Source organism: Gouania willdenowi, chromosome 12, assembly GCF_900634775.1.
Source record: "Gouania willdenowi chromosome 12, fGouWil2.1, whole genome shotgun sequence".
Taxonomy (NCBI): domain Eukaryota; kingdom Metazoa; phylum Chordata; class Actinopteri; order Blenniiformes; family Gobiesocidae; genus Gouania; species Gouania willdenowi.
Window position 1 is genome coordinate 6089040 of NC_041055.1, and position 20468 is coordinate 6109507.

Genomic DNA, 20468 nt, shown 5'->3' on the forward strand with positions numbered 1-20468 from the left:
TTTGAAATTCCTTCATTGATAAGGCAATGAAAGTTAAACGGGCACTGGTGGCTCCATATATAGGAGTCAGTGATGATTTGTGTCGAATTTTGGCAGTTTAGACGAGTAGTTTAGGCGGTGTTTGAAGCGGCCAGGCCGGGAGGGGACGGGCGGTGCACCTAATCCCTGGAAACATTTTCCCATTAAAAAAATGTTCCGGTGACAGCGTTTCATGCCGATTTTGTCCATGTCTGCGTTCAACAGTAAATTCCGTTTTTATTGGTCGATTCCATCCCCGATCCCGTTAACATGGATTTTATAGGGCCCTACATAGTCCAAAGAGTGGATCAAGAAGTCCAACTATATAGAAGCCTTCTTCCCATCCCAACCAAAGACAGCGCCACCTTCTGGTGGTGGATGAAGAGAGACACATTGCCAATGGTGCTAGCTTTAGCTGAGAAATATTTGTGTCCAAGAATCCTCAGCACCATCTGAAAGGGTGTTCTCCACAGCTGGACACCCTAAGTCCAGAACGATCTTGTATCGCTCTTGACAAGGCAAACATGCACATTTTTCTGCACAACAATAGTTAAAAATAGTTAATCTACCACAGTTGATAAGTGCAGCTGTACTTTTGGTTAATATGTTCTTTTTTTTTTTTTTTTTTTTTTACAAAAGATTTATCTGTTTTATGTTTGAATTAGTTTTGGATCAAGTTGTTCAAGATCAAAAGGAGCATTGTAAATATTCTCAAATGTTTGTTGTATATATTATTATCCAGTGAAAACAATCTATACCTGCCTTACCTGGTGGATTAAAAGAGAGCTGATATCCCTGGACTAAAATAAAGTGACAAAGATAAGAAAATAAAGAGTTAAAGCAAACAAATCCATTTGTATTATTTAATTCCCTCACCCAATGACAATCAATAAGAGAATCGGTAAGGAATCAAATCAATAAGCAGTATCAATAATGGAATCGGAATCACTAAATTCTTATCAATTCCCATAGCTACAAATGAGCACATGTTGATATTCTACTTGGTCACTTTCTCACTTAAAATGTTTTCAGAACTTTCAAATGTGGAGAATCAACAAAGATATTTAGCCTGCATAAGTAAACAACTTAATATCTAAGTAACTGACTATTGACTGACTAATGAACTGACCAACCAATTGACTTACTGCCTCAATAATGACAGGACAAGATGGCGCCAGCGTGTACCGGCCGCAGTCTGCCTGCTCTGCTTGAACTGTTTATTGCTGCATTGTTCTGTATTTTGTGCTAAAATATCATTGGGCACTTATTGATCTAAATGGAACTTATGAGGTGTATCTAAATCACAACTTTGAGGATCAAGCATTTAGACATCCTCCTCACCTGGCCTCGGTACCAGCTGACCTGCTGCGCTCACCTGTCCCGTGGAGGAAGCCAGAAAGCTGGGTAGATGTGAAGGAATTCTAGTGGGGATCAAGGCAAGCTTGTGAGCAACAGCTGTCAGACAGCCCATCAAACACAATCCTGGCTCTGATTGGTTCATTTTGCTCTAGCAATCTGCCAAGTACCCAATGAGTACTAGTTTGATGTAAAGCTGTCCTTACATAGTTACAAAAAGTTACTTTTATAAGAGTTGCAGACTGTACCTTTAAGGGTTCCAAATGCAGCATTACTCACTTACTCACTGAGAGACTAATGAACTCACCAAGTAATACGGGCAGGCTGATGAACTGACTATCAAATTAACTCACTATAAAAATAAAAATAATAATAAATACATAAATGTATATGATGAAAATGTCTCAAATCCCACCCAGTCTCCAAATCCTTGTTCTGATTGGTGTAACTTGTTTTCCTGCTTTAGTTGGATTGGAGTAATTTTCTGACAGGACGGCTTTCAATTGGTTCAAATGAAAGGCGGGTATGTCAAGCTAAACCAATCACACACTCAGACAGAGAGGAGGGCGGGCCATCGTGTTGCCGGTGCAGCTGTGATACAAAAGCAGCAGAAAGTGACGGTGCTTCTTCAGGTGAGACAAAGCTCTCAAACCCAGCTTCTCACGGGTGAATGTCATGTGTTCGGTAAAAGAACTCGGTAGAAACAAACCCGTGTTTATTTCTGTGTGTGAATGAGCTGAAGCGGTGACGCTGCTGGAGTTTACAGAGACACACAGGCGGCGCCATCTTTGTTTTGGTTCTGAAGCAGTGACGGAAGATTGGGACGTAGGCGTCCGATAACAAACTTTACTATTTCTAAGACAAACACTAATATCCTCTGAAGAAGTATTGTACAGATCAGTGGTTGCAAACCTTTTCCGTCCCGTGTACCTCTGCCATTTACTCATACACAAACATAGATATGGAGGAGGTAGACGCATTTATTGTAGGAGTAGTGAATTGTAAGATCAAAATTGCAATGGAACATTTTGTATTATTATTTTTAAACAATTACAATTAACATAATTGTGTTACGTATAATGGCATAATGGAATTCTGAGTACAACAGTTTGTTATTTAATTTTTTGATTCAGTTCCTAAAAGTTATTTTATTCCACAAAAGAAAACTAATATATATTGAGCTGTGTGTGTATATATATATATATATATATATATATAGGAGTGCCACAATTAAATACATAAATACACCGTTCATTAATTAAATGTGTCAATAATTAATTAAATCCATTTTACATTTAATTTTCATTCTGAAATGTATGAAGTATAAATATTTCATTATTTATTTATTTATTTATTTATTTCATGGTCTGGTGTTGCAGCACGTCATGAATTAATTTTATATGTCGAGCTTGCTCGTCAAAGTCTGTGGGGGCGGTTTCCTGACACTTGATTGGTTACCTGCACATCAAGTCAAGCTAAATTGATCCCTGACAATGGATTGAGGCAGAGCTAGTAAACATTATTTTGATACACTGGGTGGCGCTACACAATCTGTACATTGGTTTTGGTCTATGTTCCTGCCTCTACATTCTCAGCGACGTCTAAAATGTCTCTCCAACTCCCTGGATAGTTCATGCACATTCTCCATTGTCGTAGCCGCCATGAAAGAGTGAAGACCAAAGCAATTGATTTGGCTGGATTGACGGTAACCCCGCCCCCACAGACTTAATAAATAAATTCATGAAGTGCTGCAACACCAGACCATGAAATAAATAAATACAGAAATAGTGAAATATTTATACCTCATACTTTTCAAATTGAAAATGAAATTCAAAATTGATTTAATTAATTATTGACACATTTGATTAATTACTGGCACATTTAATTAATTATTGACATGTTTAATAGATATGTAGATTATAGCTATAAAAATAGGTCAATAGATTGTTTTCCAAATGTATATAGGCATGTAAATTTATAAAGACAGATTAAAGAATATATATATATATATATATATATATATATATATATATATATATATATATATATATATATATATATATATATGTACATTTATAATAAATATATTCAGAATTGTATGAACACAAAAATGTAGACTTGTAATTTCTGGCAGCCGCACTTCTGTCAGTATGCCCCAGGGCAGCTGTGGCTACATTGTAGCTTATCACCATTGGTATGACTGATGTGAGTGACTGTTGTGATTGAATAATGGTCTTGATACGCACTTTGAGTCTCCTAAGAAAACCTGCAATATAAATCCAACCCATTGTTATAATAAACAAACTGTATGTAGACTCTAGATATGTAGACTTATATAACATGGATATGTAGATTTTTAATTAACATAGATATGTAGATTTATAATAAACATGGATATTTAGGTTTATATCAACATAGATATGTAGATTTATAATAAACAGATATGTAGATTTATAATACACATAAATATGTAGATTATATAAACATAGATATGTAGTTGTATGTACTTTTTTAATGAACATAGATATGTAGATTTATAATAAACATATGTTGATTTATATAGACATAGATATGTAGATGTATGTACATTTTTAATTAACATAGATATGTAGATTTATATTAAACATATGCTGATTCATAAAAACATTGATATATAGATCTATAATAAACATAGATATGCGGGGGTCCATCCAGTCAGGTTCTTGTTCAGAGAAACTGAACATGCGTGTTTCAGACTGTCGTGTATGTTGGGGTCGTGTGAAACCTAAAGAATGAGCTTATGCAATGATAAGCACAGGTTTTCTCTGCCGTTTGGTCGCAGCGACTCCTGCTGATGGTCATTGGCGCTCGATGCAGCCGTGTCATTAGGTCTGTAATACACAGCCTCTCATTAGTTGTAAGTACAGAGCTTTTAGCTCCAGCTTTCACAAACACATCCTCACAACAGCTGCTGCATCCAAAAGGACACGTACGGACGGAGGAAGCTCCACCTCCCAACTCTACGAGTCAATTGTCAACTGTTCAGTTAACATAATGAAGATCACAAAAGGCTGGGGGGCTAAAGTGGGTTGATATAAACTCATTGTGTAAATTAGTAAATTATTCATTAGCACCCAATGTTTTTTGTTCAGATATATGTTTATCATGACAAAATGGCAATTACGTTTCTCTTAAGAGTTTGAGTAATCAGATCTGTTTAGTCAGTGATGTGTTTGGTTTAGCTTAGCATGTAGCGACCACTCCTACAACTTTGGTATAGCTTAGCACGTAGTGACCAGTCCCACATGTTTGGTGTAGTTTACCATGTAGCGACCAGTCCCGCATGTTTGGTACAGTTTAGCATATAGCAACCAGTCCCATATGTTTGGTAAGCTTAGCACGAAGCGACCACTCTCATGTGTTTAGATTAGCTTAGCATGTAGTGACCAGTCCCACATGTTTGTAATAGCTTAGCACGTAGCGACCAGTCTTACATGTAATCCCACATTTTTGGTATTTCTTAGCATGTAGCGACAAGTACCTCATGTTTTAAAATTCTACTGTATATATTTTACTTATTTAAGTACTGATTCTGATGTTAAGTATTGCTTAGCATGTAACGACCAGTCCCGCATGTTTGGTATATTTAAGCATGTAGCGGCCAATCCCACATGTTTGGTATAGCTTAGCATGTAGCGACCAGTCCCACATGTTTGGTATAGCTTAGCATGTAGCTACCAGTTCCACATGTTTGGTATAGCTTAGCTTGTTGCGACCAGTCCCGCATGTTTGGTATAGCTTAGCATGTAACCGCCAGTCCCGCATGCTTGGTATAGCTTAGCATGTAGCGACCAGTCCTGCATGTTTGATATAGCTTAGCATGTAGCGACCAGTCCTACATGTTTGGTATAGCTTAGCATGTAGCGATCAGTCCCACATGTTTGGTATAGATAAGCATGTAGTGAACAGTCCCGCATGTTTGGTATAGCTTTGCATGTAGCCACCAGTCCTGCATGCTTGGTATAGCTTAGCATGTAGCAACCAGTCCAGCATGTTTGGTATAGCTTAGCATGTAGCGACCAGTCGCACATGTTCGGTATAGTTTAGCATGTAGTGACAAGTCCCGCGTGTTTGGTATAGCTTAGCATGTAGCAACCAATTTGGTATAGCTTAGCATGTAGCTACCAGTCCCACATGTTTATAAATGAGTATCTAATGATGTAAGAATAAATGTTGTTTGTTTGGAAATTCATAGCAGCTGTATTTGCATCAATAGATCCTTGTACCAGTATGTACACAAGTCTGACTATTTTTCATGGATGAAAGTGTATCAGACATCCCTGCACATGTCCAAGCAAACAGGAATATTGAAATCTTGGACATCTGGGAATATCATTTGGATGAAAGTGAGGATTGTGGAGCTCTGAGCAAAAGTGAGTCGGACACTCCTGGATCAGATGGTTGGGTTTAATAACAGTGTTGTAGAAACAAGAGAAACATCTGTAACTGTCTTGGATGCAGCTTTTATGCCTTAATGCAGGTGATGGTGGAAAGACTGCTGTTAGATGATGATGATCGTTATGATGATGTAAGAGCAGCTGGTTAATGTTTGACAGCCCATCACAACCGATGCAGTGAAGTGTGTTAAAATCTAGGAAAATATGAGAGAAAAGCAGCTTGTTACGCACGGAAAAATGACTACATCATGTGTTTGGAGGCTCAGATTTAACCCTGTAAATACCTGAATTATGTGTTCAGTGTTCACAGAATACATTAGGTGTTCTGCTAAATGAATAACAAAATACAGTTTTATTTGAAAGTTTTAAAAATGGTTGTTACGATAATTTGGGACTACGGATGGTAATTAGCGTGTAGCTAAATCCGGCTGTACATTAATACACACTGTCCCACTCAAATAAACTAATACATACAAATAAATAAATTAGCATCTAGAAATGAGACAATACTTATGTTAAAAAAGTGCATGTTAATTTATTTAAATCACAAATAGCCATGAATGAATTCAAACTCCCTGTAGAAACAACATCCATCTTTTCCCGCTCATCCATAGTCGGATAAGTTGTTGTCTACAAAAATTTGATAGTTTTCTACTATTTTATCATCAAAGAAATACTCTGTGAATGAACAAATGAGTAATTTTTAATAAAAAGTATTTAGCAAATACATTTATTTGTATTCATTCATTTATTAAATAAATTATTTTGATTAAAAATGTCAGACTTATGCAATAGAAATCAAAGAAAGTCCCTAAATTGTATGAATAGCAAAAGTATCTTTTCGATTAAAATAATAAAATGAGTAGGAAAAAAGAATTTGAATTTTTTTTCTAATTTGTTAATATTTTTTAATAATCAATACGTTCGTTCATTAATTCAAATATTTGTTCATTGATAAAGTAAAGTTAAACATAGTTTATTTTTACGTGTGTTTATGTTTTTTCCAGAGATGAAATCATCCGTCCGTCAAATCCATGTCTCAGAGTCTGACTCCGCCCACTTCTTACGGGTGGACTGGGAGGGGCGGAGCCTCGGTTCAGGTTTCCAGTTGCTGTTAACGGATGGACAAGAAGCATGGAGAGGAGAAGGTGAACACACTCATGGCTTCATACACTCTGAGTATTAGAATCAGTATTAGGATTAGGATTAGTATTAGGATTAGGATTAGTAATACTAATAGAATTAAGCTAATTATTTCACAATCCAGCAGCGGATAATTGGACTTTCAAACAAATCCATGTTCTTACAAAATTTGTCCACTTTTTTAATTGAAATATGTTATTATTGCTGCACTTTATTATTTAATGATTGATTAATTCATGATATGTCGTTTATTGATAATGTCATTTGAAAAAAAATTAGTTTTTTCAGTTTAGAAACATCTTAATCAATTAATAGATATTCAGGAAATTGGTTGGTTGTATATAATATATATCTGCTAATCATTTCTTTCTTTAAAAAAATGCTATCCTTGTTTATATATATTTATATAAATTATTTATTTATTAGATAAATGTACAATGATAAATGTATTTTTTTTAAATAGAATAATTTAATAAATGATACATTTGTTACTTTAATGAGACATATTCTGTTCTCCATAAAATAAGTAAATAAATAACTAAATAATTTCAATTAGATAAATAAATGTACAGTTTATCAATTAATTCACTCGTTCATTAATGTCATCAAATGAATGCTCCTTGTTTAATCGGTTCACTGATGTTTATTTAATAACACACACACACGTTTTGCACATTTTACAAATCCTGTCAGTACTAGTTTACTTATGAGGACAGCTGTGTTGCTAATGCTAATGCTAGCAGCTTCATTTTCACCGTTTGTCCCAAACCACAAGATATGAGCTCAGTGGAAAAATCCCAATTTACTTACTGTAAATTAAAAACAACATATACTAAATAATTGCGGGATCGATACTGTGATATTTTGCATAAAATAATTGTCATTGATTAGTCGTGCTCTAACACGTTGATGACAAACCCCCGTGCTGACCTCTCGGCTCATCAGGTGACGTTTACACGACAGCTTTACGGTCAGCTGAAGCATCACCTGCACGGCCACACACACACACCTTCATCGCTTCACCTGTGACCTCTGACCTCTGAGCCAGAGTTTTACTGCGTTTCACTCTAGGGTCAGGATTCACCACGTAGGAAAATCCAAACAAAGCAGAGAATGGATGAACTATGGAGAGGTTTAGGTTTTAGAGACGGTGATCGTTCCCTACAGCAGTGGTTCTCAACCTTTTCAACCAAAGACCCCCAAAAAATAAAGGTTCCAGGGATCCCCACTGTACCTGAAGGTGGTTGAACACAGACATGAACATTGAAGAACAGTCATGTGGAGACAGGGCCATCTATAAGGGGGAATAAAGGGGAGAACTGTTTGGGGTCCATCTATAAAATCAGTAAAATGATGGTCCATTGTTCTATGAATCTGTGATAACCACATTTATTTATTTATCTGAATAATATCCACTGTTATCCAGGAAGTTTAGTATTATTAGTTGGACCATAGCATGGTGCGCTGGTTCTCAACCTTGGGGTCGCCAGATGCCTTCAAGAAACGAAGAATATTTTTTGAACAATTTGAGCCCATTTTTCTTATTTTCTTTTTTCTGCAACTACACCAAACTTGCCATATCTTAACCTATTTTCATCACTTTTTCTTGCCATGTTTTTGCTCTTTTTAATGCATTTTTGCTACATTAATCCCATTTCTGCTACTTTTCTATAAAATGTCAAATCCTGTTCTGCACATTTTTTACATTTTTGTCACATATGTTGATCCATTATTGTCACTTTAATTTCTTTTTACTATAATTCATGCTTTTTTCTGCCACTTTTAAGCCAATATTGACACTTTGAACCCTATTTACCACTTTTTCTGTCTGTTTTTGCCCACTTTAATTTGACGCCTATAACCAATTTCTGTAGTTTTTAAAATCCCATTTCACCACCTTTCCCACAGTTTTTCACTTTTAACTGATTTTAATTCTGATTAAAACAAGGATTTACATCTTTAAGATGACTATTTACTTTGGCGCTAATAATAATGAAGTTCCTGGATGCTATAGCAGTGGATATTATTAAGATAAATAAATAAATGCGGTTATCACAGATTCATAAAACAATGGACCATCATTTTACTGACTTCATGGATGTAAATCCTTGTTTTAATCAGAAATAAAATGTGTTTAAAGTGAAAAATTGTGGAAAAGATGGCTAAAAGGGTTCAAACTGTCAATATTAGCTTTAAAGTGGCAGAAGTGGGGGAGTGGGGGTAGGTGTAATGTCATTTAAAAAGTAGGAACAATTAGATTGAACTGGCAATAATGGGCAAGTGAGTGTGGGTCAATTGGCAGAAATAAGCATAAAATATCATGAAAAGAGGTTGAAAGTGACAATAATGGGTCGTCATGTGCGACATTAGATGGAAAAAGTGGTGGAAAGGGTTAAGTGCAGAAAATGTCTTGAAAGTGGAAAAGATGTGCAGAAAAGGCATTGAAATTTGATATAAAAGTGGCCGAAATGGGAGTAATGTAGCAAAAATGCATTAAAAGGAGCCAAAATATGGCAAGCAAAAGTGATAAATACGTTAAAATATGGAAAAAGGGTAACAATAATAAAAAATGGGCTCCAATTGTTCAAAAGATATCCTTAGTTTTTTGAAGGCATCTGGCGACCCCTTCCCAGTGTCTCACAACCCCAAATGAAGTTTAGAACCCCTGCATTCGACAGTAACTCTGGAACTTTACGTGTTTATTCAGACTCATTTTGTACAGGTCTTGTCATGAGTCTGCTTAGTTAGTTATGGTTTACCTCCTTATTCACTCCCTGTTCCTTGATTTTGCCTGTTCCTTGATTTTGCCTGTTCCTGTCCATGTTTTCCTGCCTGCCCAGTTTTCCTGCTCTCCACAGCTGCTCCTCATTCGCTCGTCAAGTTGGAGGAGGTTACTTATACTCCCTCTGTTCTGTCAGTATCTTGCTAGATGGTCAACCCGTTAAGAGAGACTTCAAACTCCTAGAAAGTATTGAGAGTTCCTCAGTGTGATTATTAAAGTGGGGTATTGAGAGTTCCTGAGTTTGATTATTAAAGTGGGGAATTGAGAGTTCCTGTTTTTGATTATTAAGTGTGGAATCTGAGTTCTTTATTAAATAACAAATCCAAGTGGGAAATATTTCAGTTGTCTTCCTGGTTTTGTGCGGGGCCCGTTTATTCAATCTTATTTAGATATTTCAGTATCTGTCTACTCCTTCCTGCGTTGCATTTGAGTTCTTCTGTATACCTGTGATAGGTCTGACTCTGAATGAATTTGGAGTTTGTTTTTCTTCATTTACGTTCCCCTTGTTGTTTTGTTCTCTGATGGATCGTGTTGTCTTTTGCATTTATCAGTACTGATTGTAGAGTTACTGGTGAAGTAAAATATGATGTAAAAAGTTTTACTGCATTTCCCAAAAAGACGTAGATAGAAGTTTTCTCTAACCTGAAGTGAATCAGCAGCACAGTCTGCAGATAGAGAACAAGCCGTCAGAGAGTAAATCCTTTCAGCTCTGCTTTGTGGACTGAAGGAACTACAGGTTGAGGTTCCAACTCATGTTGTCTCCTTTTTCATGTCTGTAGTTTTTCTTCTTTGCTGGTAGTTATTTTTCTTTTTGTCTGTAGTGTTTCCTTTCTTTAGTTTATTTCTGTGTCTGTAATTTCTTCTTGTCTGTAGTTTTCTTTGTTGTCTGTAGTTTCTCTATCTATAGTTTTGTTTTGTTTTTTCTGTCTGTAGGTTTTTCTTTTTCTGTTGTTTTTCCGTGTCTGTCGTTCCTTCAGTCTGTATCATTTTGTGTCTAGTTTCTTGTAAGTTTTCTGTTTTTTTTTTTTTTTTTCTGTCTGTAGTTTCTCTGTCTAGAGTTTGTTTTTAAAAATTTTTTCTGTCTTTAGTTTTCTCTTTTCTGTAGTTTCCTTCTGCATCTGTGCTTTTTTCTGTGTCTGTAGATTCTTTTTTGTTTCTGTAGTTTCTGTCAAGTTTTCTTTGTTTTGCTTTTCTAGGTTTTATCTGTCTGTAGCTTTTTCTTTGTTTCTGTAGTTTTCTTTTTTTGTAGTTTCCTTCTGCGTCTGTGCTTTTTTCGGTGTCTGTAGATTCTTCTTTGTTTTTCTTCTTTGTGTCTGTAGTTTCTGTCAATAGTTTTCTCTGTATTTGTTTGTCTGCAGTTGTTTCTTTGTTTCTGTAGTTTCTCTATTTTTTCTGTCTCTGGTTTTTTTCTGTCAGTAGTTTTCTTCTGCATGTGTACTTTTTTCTTGGTCAGTGTGTCTGTAGTAGCCGATGCTCTCCTCCTGTTCGCAGTGGACGAGGCGGCGCTGCGTCTGGAGGCCGAGGAGCTGGAGATGCAGATGCAGCGATATGTGGTCGACCTCCAGGAGGCGCTGACGGGGACGGAGAGCTGCGACTCTTACAGATTCAGCCTGAAGCCTCACCACAGCCAGAGCGTCGCCGTCACACTGACGTACGAGAAGATGCAGGAAGACATCTCAGTGAGTGATTGGTTAAGGCAGTGTTTCTCAAATGGGGGTACGCGATGGCACTACAGGGGGTACTTGAGAGAGAGAGAGCGGGGGGAAAATAACAAATGAAAGCATTAAATGTATGGGGTTTATAATGTTATTTTTAGTTCAAAATGATAATAATACTGAATATTACTAACACCAAATAAGAGAAAATTTTAAAAAAATGGACAAACAACAACAAAATACTGGCACTAAGGGAGAAAAATACTCACTATAACCAGCAACACACCAAATGACAACAAAGACACACATGAGAGTAAATACACAGGATCACTACAAAATATCATGTTACCTTTATGTATCCCCGTTCTGTGAGCTAGGAGTTGTTTAGAGATGAGGCTTCAAGGTTATTTTATTTTGTCTTTTGAGGTAAAGACCACATAAACTCAATAGAGTATAATACAAAATGTGCACCCAAACAAATAAGAAGACAACAAACACCCAAATCACATCTGTCAGCCAGAACTGGCCCACCAGCAGTAAAATCCAACCCAGCAAATTATTTAGTATTTTCACTTCTTCTTGAACATTTGAGTTGTGATTTATGGCATTTCTTTTGATTTAGTCGTGAAATGACTGAAAACCTATTTAATTTTGTTTTTAAAATGTTAAAAATATATTTTTGGGAATGTGTCTGAAAAGGTTAAAAATAATAAAAAACAACAGGTAGGTTGATAGATAGATGGATAAATACTTCATTGATCCCGCAAAGGAGAAATTCAGGTGTCCAGATGCAACAACAAAATCTCGATTATTGTCTCAGCCTTGATGACTTGCGCAAATAGGCGGGGCACAACTATGTTGCACAATTAAGTCGTTTTTCGAAAGCAAAAGCGGCAATTTCAACATGTACAAGCATCCTGTGTCACACCTATATATAATACGGTTCGTAATTAGGCAAACTGTTTTTAAATCCCTCAATATTTCATCAAGTTAAGGGTATTTTTGTTTAAGCTGATCACTCACCTTCCAACAGTTACCGTAGAGCGTGTCAGAAGTTCAGAACGTCAGTTGTCTGAGGTAAGATGGCCACGGATCGATCGGTGCGTCCTTACTCATGAGTCATAACACAAAAAACAAAAATACACTGAAATACTCATGGAAAATATAGAAAAATCAACAACAAAAATACAGGACGACAACAAAAATACCAGGAAAACAGACAATACCCTTAGTTGTTTCCTGTATTAATGCTCAGATTGGTCATTATTCCAAATGTTGACTGGAATGTTGAAAATGTTGCCCTCTTATTAGACAATCATATTGGCTTCGACTGTGATAAAGGCTGCCCATCTCTGTTCCATTAGAGCTGTAATGCTTGAGGACACATTTGTGGAAGATCCCTTTAACAAATGTTGTCTGGAGAAGTTCAAGGAGAAATTGTGATCTATGTCAAATTAAGATGCCTGATTTTTAATATATGATCAGTGACGTGCCGTGACCACTAGGGTTGGGTAGGCACGTTGCACATCGAGACCACCAATGACAATTTCATATGTTTCTGCTGTCAAGTGTTAATTCAATTCAAATCAATTTTATTTGTATAAAGCAATTTCCAACAGTCATCTCAATGCGCTTATCAAAATATAAAATTCATAATAAGAAAGAAAAAATCCAATAAGATCCACATGAACAAGCATTTAGCCATCTAACAAAATCAATATCATAAACACCATTAAAGAAACAAAAACAATTATTTAATATAGCCTCCATACTCTCCCAACAAGATATATCTCATGACACGGCAGCACATCTGTTGTTTGTGTTGGAAACACAGAAACACGGAAAAAATGACAACTTAGAACAGCCTCAGTGAGGAGCATCCACAAAGTCAGTCCTTCCTTTTGTACCATTCACTGTGAAAAGTATGAAACATGTTCTGACCTTACCTTTGCTGAAGGTCTGGTAACTCTTGGTCTCCATCTTTTAAAAGCTGTCGTTTTTCCTCAAAACAAAGTTTCTCTATTATCTCTAACGCTGTCATCCACACTGTAGTGTTATCCCACCCACTATCTAGAGAACGCAGTAGCAGCAGCAGTCACGTGTCATCTATTCACTAATGTGCTGTGAACTTACATATAGCATTTAGCATAGCGCAGTTACGTGCAAAGGAAGCTCTCTACGCTGCCTTTACGCATAAATGGATGTCATATTGGGGACCTGACTGCGCATGCGCAAACACGTAAAAATCACGCAATGGAAAGGGAGGCAGAGGAGCGACGTGCCTTTGAGAGGGGGCGTGGCCTCCCTCTGGCTTACAGCGGAGCGGAAAAAAAAAAAAAAAAGATTGTGCAGCTGTTCCGGGAAATAGCGCTGTTTAGTAATTTGGGCTATGGAACGCACAAAATTTGGACACTTTCTAACTTATAGGTACTGTAGGCTATTGGAAATGTAAAAATAAATAATTTATAATTTAAAAAAAAAAAATTATAATTAAATAATCAAAATATCAATTCACCCTTGGGTAGGCACTGCCTACCTTGCCTACCCTGACGGCACGTCACTGTATATGATGTAATCTGGAATCAATGATTGGCCATATAAAAACCCATTATGATCTTGAGCTTCAGATTCTTAACATCCTCCAGTCTGACCAGTAAAAAGTGACCAGCAGATGCAGTGAAGCAATGGCTTCAGGCGTTTGCCAAACGTCTCGCATGTGTCAGGCTGCGTACTGAACTTCCTGAGGATGTTGACATCATTGCTGGACCAAAATGGGAAGCTGCAGAGAACGCAGCGTCTGACCTCGGCTTACTTCACCTCTACCAGCTCACAGGAAAAAGTTGAAGAAAGTCCAGGAGTTCCAAGTGCGAGTCATTGTTTTTCCTAACATTATGCCCTTATGTAATCAAAGCAGCACCGAGCACGTCTGGTGCAAGTGCTGAAGTGCAACCACACTTAAGTGACTTAAGAAGGCCTAGTTAAGGGAAGCACTTATAAAATAACACTAAGAAGAGGCTCAAATAAGAAAAGATCCACGAAAAAGACTCAAATGACCTAAGAAAAAAGGTAAAAAGCGGTTAAAAAGTTTCCCCCTTTTAAGGTTACTGGGGGAATAATATTATAATTCAGACATAAGAGCCACATGTTGAGCATGACTGACTTAATAACAGCTTATCATGGTTTTGTACATTAATTTAATAAACCTACACTGGGAGTCGACGGTTGTCCTACCCTTAGGAACACCCTCACTTTTAAAATCACTGCCCAACCCTGTCGCTAAGCCCCAACTCCAAACTATAAAAGCAACTAATAACTAACTACAAACACAATCAGAAGAAAATTAGAAACAAGTGGTTACAAAGGAACACAAAGATGTCCTAAAAAACTGAAATCAACAACCTGGAAAAGACAAAGTGGTAAAAAAATGAATCGAGGAAAGCTAAAACTCACTCAAACACAGATTTAAAACAAAAGTTTGTCACACATTCGTTATAATAGGAACTTGCTGTGTGTGTGTGTGTGCGGCATGTGCGTGTGTGTGTGTGTGGTATTGAACCACTTGGTAACACCTGTACATTGTGCCCCGTGTGTGCGACGCAGATTAGAGGGATGTGTTACACAACGAGGCCTCTCATTACAACTCACAACTTTCTGTTTGTGTTTCACGAGTCGAGGAGGAAACAAAACTCCACATTTCCGTTTCCAGTTTGGTGAAATTTACCGTAACTTTACCCGACGAAGCCGGAGAGTCTATGACGACTATGGAGGACCAAAATAAACTTTAATAAATACATTTTAATGAATACAATTTAAATGAATAAATAAATAAACTTGAAAAAAGGGAAATTGAAAATTAAATACAAATAAACATAAGTGGGATAAAATACAAAAGTTAAAATATAAATACATCATTACTTATCAATCTGTATTTAATATTTGGACAATATCTGTTTATTTTTAAAAAAATTTAACTTTTGTATTTTTTCCCACTTATATGTCTTTATTTGTATTTAATGTTCCTTTATGTTTTTTTTCACATTTATTTAGTTATCATTTATTTTAATTTTGGCAGGTTTGGGTTGCAACAAAATATAAATGTAAATGTGGGGGCTGTCCTAAGTGTGTTTTTTTAATTTCCATTTTCACTTATCAATCTGTATTTATTTTTTGGACAATATTTATTTTTAATTTTTTCCCACTTATATTTAATTTTCCTTTTTGTTATTTTTCACGTTTATTTAGTTATTCATTTATTACACATTATTACACAAAATGCCACAAATTCTATTAATTATATAAGGAACATGAGTGAAGTCTGTTTTACATGTTTGTTTTTCTGATGAATTTCTTCTCGCTTCCAGTTCAGGTTGGGCAGCGTCGTTATGACGACCGTCTCTCAGCCGGCGGACGCTGTGAAGGAGCTCCTCCTCCAAAACCTGAGGCGAGGGAACGATCTGCGGGAAACCAACAGAAAGCTGCAGGAGGAGAACGAGAGGCTGAGGAGGGAGCACCAGCGCATCTCTGCAGAGTAAACAAACAACACAACAAACGTCTTTATCATCACAGCTTAATTTTGCTACAAGGTTTGTGCCATAGAAATACACACGAGAATGTTCGTGAGTGACTCGGCACCACATCGCCGCCATCGTACTCAGCAACCATCAACGTTCACATCCATCACATTCAGGATTCAAAGCGTCATATGTACAGTAAGAAACACGTTTCCCTGTACAATGAAAAACTTGACCAAGAAATACACAAAACAACAACTAAAGTACACAAAAAATGTAGTACAAAAAAAGCACTTATAAAATTACAAAAGGACAACAAAAATTCAGAAACTGAATCCAATAACACATAAGACGACTAGAAATATACTAAAAAACAACAGAAAAATTTACAAAACGACAGTAAAAGTATTTCAAAAACACAAAATGACATGAAGTGAAGAATATACAAAAAAAAACCAACAAAAAAAAAAAAAAACCACACAAACCCTTCTCTGTGTTACTGCTTATATTGGTTATTATTGTAAATGTTGACAGGAACGAGAACGCTCTCGGGTCAAACAATCACATTTTTTTTGGCCCCTGCTGTGATTAACACTTCTCATTCCTACTGTAAGAAAATTGTTATAAATATCCTTATGTCTTTTTTCAAAATGCTGCGATTTGTCGTGTAACGTTAATGAAATAAATGTGTCTGAATGTGATCCTACTGCTTTACATGGATCATAACAACATGTTGGAAGGCAGTTTTTAGGTTAATAAAGACAGTTTCTTCTGTTCTGTTTTATATCTTTTAGTGTTTGTGTTGATGTGTGTGCGTGTGTGGTGTGTGTTACAGGCCTAAAGCGTTACGCAGCAGGTAAAGAGGCTTTAGAGGCAGAGCTTGTACTCAACGGTTCGTCCATTGTCCTGAATGAGAAAAAAGCTAAAAATACGCAGCCTGCAGAAGGCTGTGGATAACCTGCAGGAGAGGTGAGAAGCTTTAGGGTGCGTCCACAGTAAAGTCAGCTTTTCCATATTAACATCACTAAACACACTTAACACAAAAGTATAAAATATCGTGAAATTTTGAGAGAGAGAGAGAGAGTTGTGATACAAATGTAACGCACTTATCGTTTTTCACAGGACGTCAGACAAAGGACAAACCAGAAGAGTCGATGAATCGAGGAAAGAGCCGATGAGTACGAAGGAACCACCGACGAAGAACCGGAGCAGATGACAAACTGGTGCCCCATGTTTTACCCTCCCAAGGTTTGTACTGAGAAAACAACACACAAACAACGACAAGAAAGAGACACCAAAACGACCTAAAAGTAACACAAATGATCGCCAAACCTTTAGAAATAGACGCAAAACTGAAGGAAAACAAGTCCACTGCAACTAGAGACAAATAGAGAACTCGGGTACAAAAGCCCAAATAAACAACTAAACTAAACAAAGATTCATCTCATCTTTTAAAAAATGTTTGTGCGTGACGAATGAGGAAATTAGTATATACATTAGTACTATACAAATGGAGGAATGAAAGCAAGGAAACCCTGCGTAAAAACTTGAATATATTATAAAAATGTTTTAAAAATAAGATTTAAAAAAAAAAAATAGAATAAATAAATAAATAACCAAGACATTGACCCCCAACCCTCCCGCCCCCCACAAACCCCATCAACCACACACAGGTTAAAATAAAAGAAAAGGACATATGGTTCATGGCTGGTACACATTCATACAGAATAACAAAAACAACAACATTCATGTTGAGTTTATTTGCCAAACTATCAATAACTCTCTGTTCCATTACAGATTTTTGCAAAATAAAACAATATTATCGCCAAAGTAATTAATTTCGCTTTGAATGTGTTTAAATTGAAGGGCGTTTTGGGCAGGAGAGACCTGTAACTCTCGTGAAGTCTCATCCTGCGAGACTTCGCTCAGGAAGATGGATGCTCCCAACCTCCTTAATACTCTGCAGTCTTTTGTTGTTTGCTGTCTAATATGACAGCATAATTTTAAAGTATCATGTTCCTTTACTGTCTACACATACCGTGTCATGCTTTCTCGGAGAGAGCAGTTGTCATGTGATCAGGTACGTCACGTCATGTGACGTGTATTTGCGGAAAGAGCGTTTCCTTTGCGATTTGAGACATTGAGATTTCAATATCAAAACTAAAAACTGCCTCATAAAGCGTAAAAAAACACAAGATCGCTAATAATTCACAAAAAATAACAGAGAAACTTAAAACACAAATAAGAAACAACCAAACGCACCAAAAACACACTGAGATAGCATAATTTATGCCAACATCACACAAAAATGACAACAAAAACACACAAATAAGAGAAAAATATACTGAATAATATAAAGAACAGACAAACAACAACAAAATACACTGAATGACACAAAAACTCACAAAATGATACAAAAACACACAAAACCATGATAGAAATGATCTTGATCAGAACATGAACTGAAAATACAAGGGTCAAGGATGACTGGAAATGACAAAAACTATAGAAATAAATCTATTCAGGAGGCACTAAATACCATTTCATTCCACTTATTTACAAAAGGAGATTATTTAAAATGTGTGTTATCACTCATTCATTCCATCATTATGCTGTATAGTTGTTTTTTCACAGTATTCTTAGCAAAATGTTGTAGTCCGACATAAGGGGGTACTTGGATTCAAAAGTAAGAGAAAGTGGGAACTTGATCCAAAAAAGTTTGAGAACCACTTAAATTGGAGACACAAATAAAGAACAGAGACGCACAAATTACACAAAGGCAATGTTGAAAAAAGGAGATTTCTCAGAGTCTTCAGCTCCAAAGGAAACCAATCGTTACATAATGCATCCATTAGCTTAAAAACACCTTCATCCCCCTCACTGACACCTCTAACCTGAGCTCCCACACACCAGAGTGACGAATGGCTCACGGTGGTGCAGTCCGAGGCCTCATTGGTGACGTAGGAAAAAGGGAAGCTCTTGCAGCGTGTGTGTTGTTATTGTGTTGCCGTAGAAAACGACTTGGGTAGGGAAGTGGATTTGGTAAAATGTGTAAGTTTAGGAGCATTCCCAGAAGAGTGAAACATCAAGTTTTGTCATTGCTCAACTGATGACGACGCCATTAAAAGGAATTCTAAACTCATTGCTTTGTTTGGTTTTTGTCTAAAACGACGCTTGTTTTGTTTGTGGATCGACTTTGATATTTTTGATGTAGAAAAAGCCTCATCAGGTGAATTAGGTGCTGTCTTTTTCCTGTGGACAAAATGCTTGTTGTTGCTCTTGTATCCATGGAAACGACTCGGGTAGGGAAGTGATTTCTATAGTTTGGACTCTGTTGGTGTGGAAACTTGCGACGCTGGTGACAGGATGCATTAGTCAGCGTTCACGGGTCAAACTGTGGCTGTGGAGGTCATTGGAGCTCACATTGTCAGAATTCAGCAACTTGAGTGCTTTACTTATTCCTTTTTTTCTTTCTTTCTTTAGAGTCCTCGACTCCAAGCCCATTGAACGACAGCCTGAGTGACATCACGGATGTCGCGCCGAGTCGCAAACGCCGCTTTCGCCAACTCGACACATCGAGTTCGGGAGCCAAACTACCAAACTCGGAGACGTCGCAGAAAAAGAGGTACGACTTTGGAGACGGAAAACAAACACTCAATGACAACGCATCGGTACAAGGGGCCTGTACTACGAAGCTGGCTAAAGTCTTACCGGGATAAATCACCATGGTAACTTAGGCTGAACTCCAGGGTTGGGGTCAATTACATTTTTCAGTTTCAATTATGTTTTCAATTACCCATGTTTGATTACAATTCAATTACGATTACAGTTATCAACATTTTTTCCAATTACAATTAAATTACAGTAGTTTTTTAATCCTCAGAAAGTCAATTACAATTGCGTTCTCAATTACTAAAGTTCAATTACAATTAATCAAAATTACTGAGCCTGAAATAATTAACCTAATTAACCTTCCTCTTGTGTTAGCTTCCTATAATTGCACTCCATGACAATTTAGTTACGATTACGACAGCAAAATATTTTTTTAAATTACAATTACATTATAATTACGCTATAATTATAATTAATTATCAATTATCGGACTACAATTATAATTGACCCCGACCCTACTGAACACCTAACCTGGTTGCGTTCAGGTTATGAAGTGGATAAGATCTGATCGAGTGCTTAAGTCCCGCCTCCTGACCAATCAGTTCTCTTGGAAAATGATCTGTTCATTGTTAGAAGATCCTGATTGGTTCAGATCTGACAGCTGCGTTTAATAAAGAAAGATCAGAAATGCTTAAATGCGCTCTCATCCCAGTGTGTGTGATAAATTGAGGAAGTCTACCTGAATAGAAACACGTCTGTGATGTAATAAAGTGAAACTGATAATTTCACACTTTTACACGTTAACAGCGTCAGCAGCTTCCTGTCTGCATTCCTTTCTTTCTGATTTTTTTTTTTTGCAGCAACAGTGTTGTTTTTGGTCTGAATTATGCATTTTAATTCTTCATATTTTTAAAGAATTATTCTTCAATTGTGACATAAGTTGCTCATACCAGTG

The 20468-nt window shown here is 36.7% G+C and overlaps 1 protein-coding gene across 1 annotated transcript; it reads left to right on the forward strand.

The window, feature by feature from the left end:
• The first annotated feature begins 1925 nt into the window (after positions 1 to 1925).
• xrcc4 (X-ray repair complementing defective repair in Chinese hamster cells 4) lies at positions 1926 to 19520 on the forward strand. Its single transcript, XM_028463663.1, is given in 8 exon segments — positions 1926 to 2006; positions 6818 to 6958; positions 11227 to 11414; positions 15752 to 15919; positions 16739 to 16825; positions 16827 to 16870; positions 17024 to 17149; positions 19385 to 19520. Coding segments are annotated over 6 exon segments (720 nt in total). The 5' UTR covers positions 1926 to 2006; positions 6818 to 6819; the 3' UTR covers positions 17118 to 17149; positions 19385 to 19520.
• The last annotated feature ends 948 nt before the right edge of the window (positions 19521 to 20468 follow it).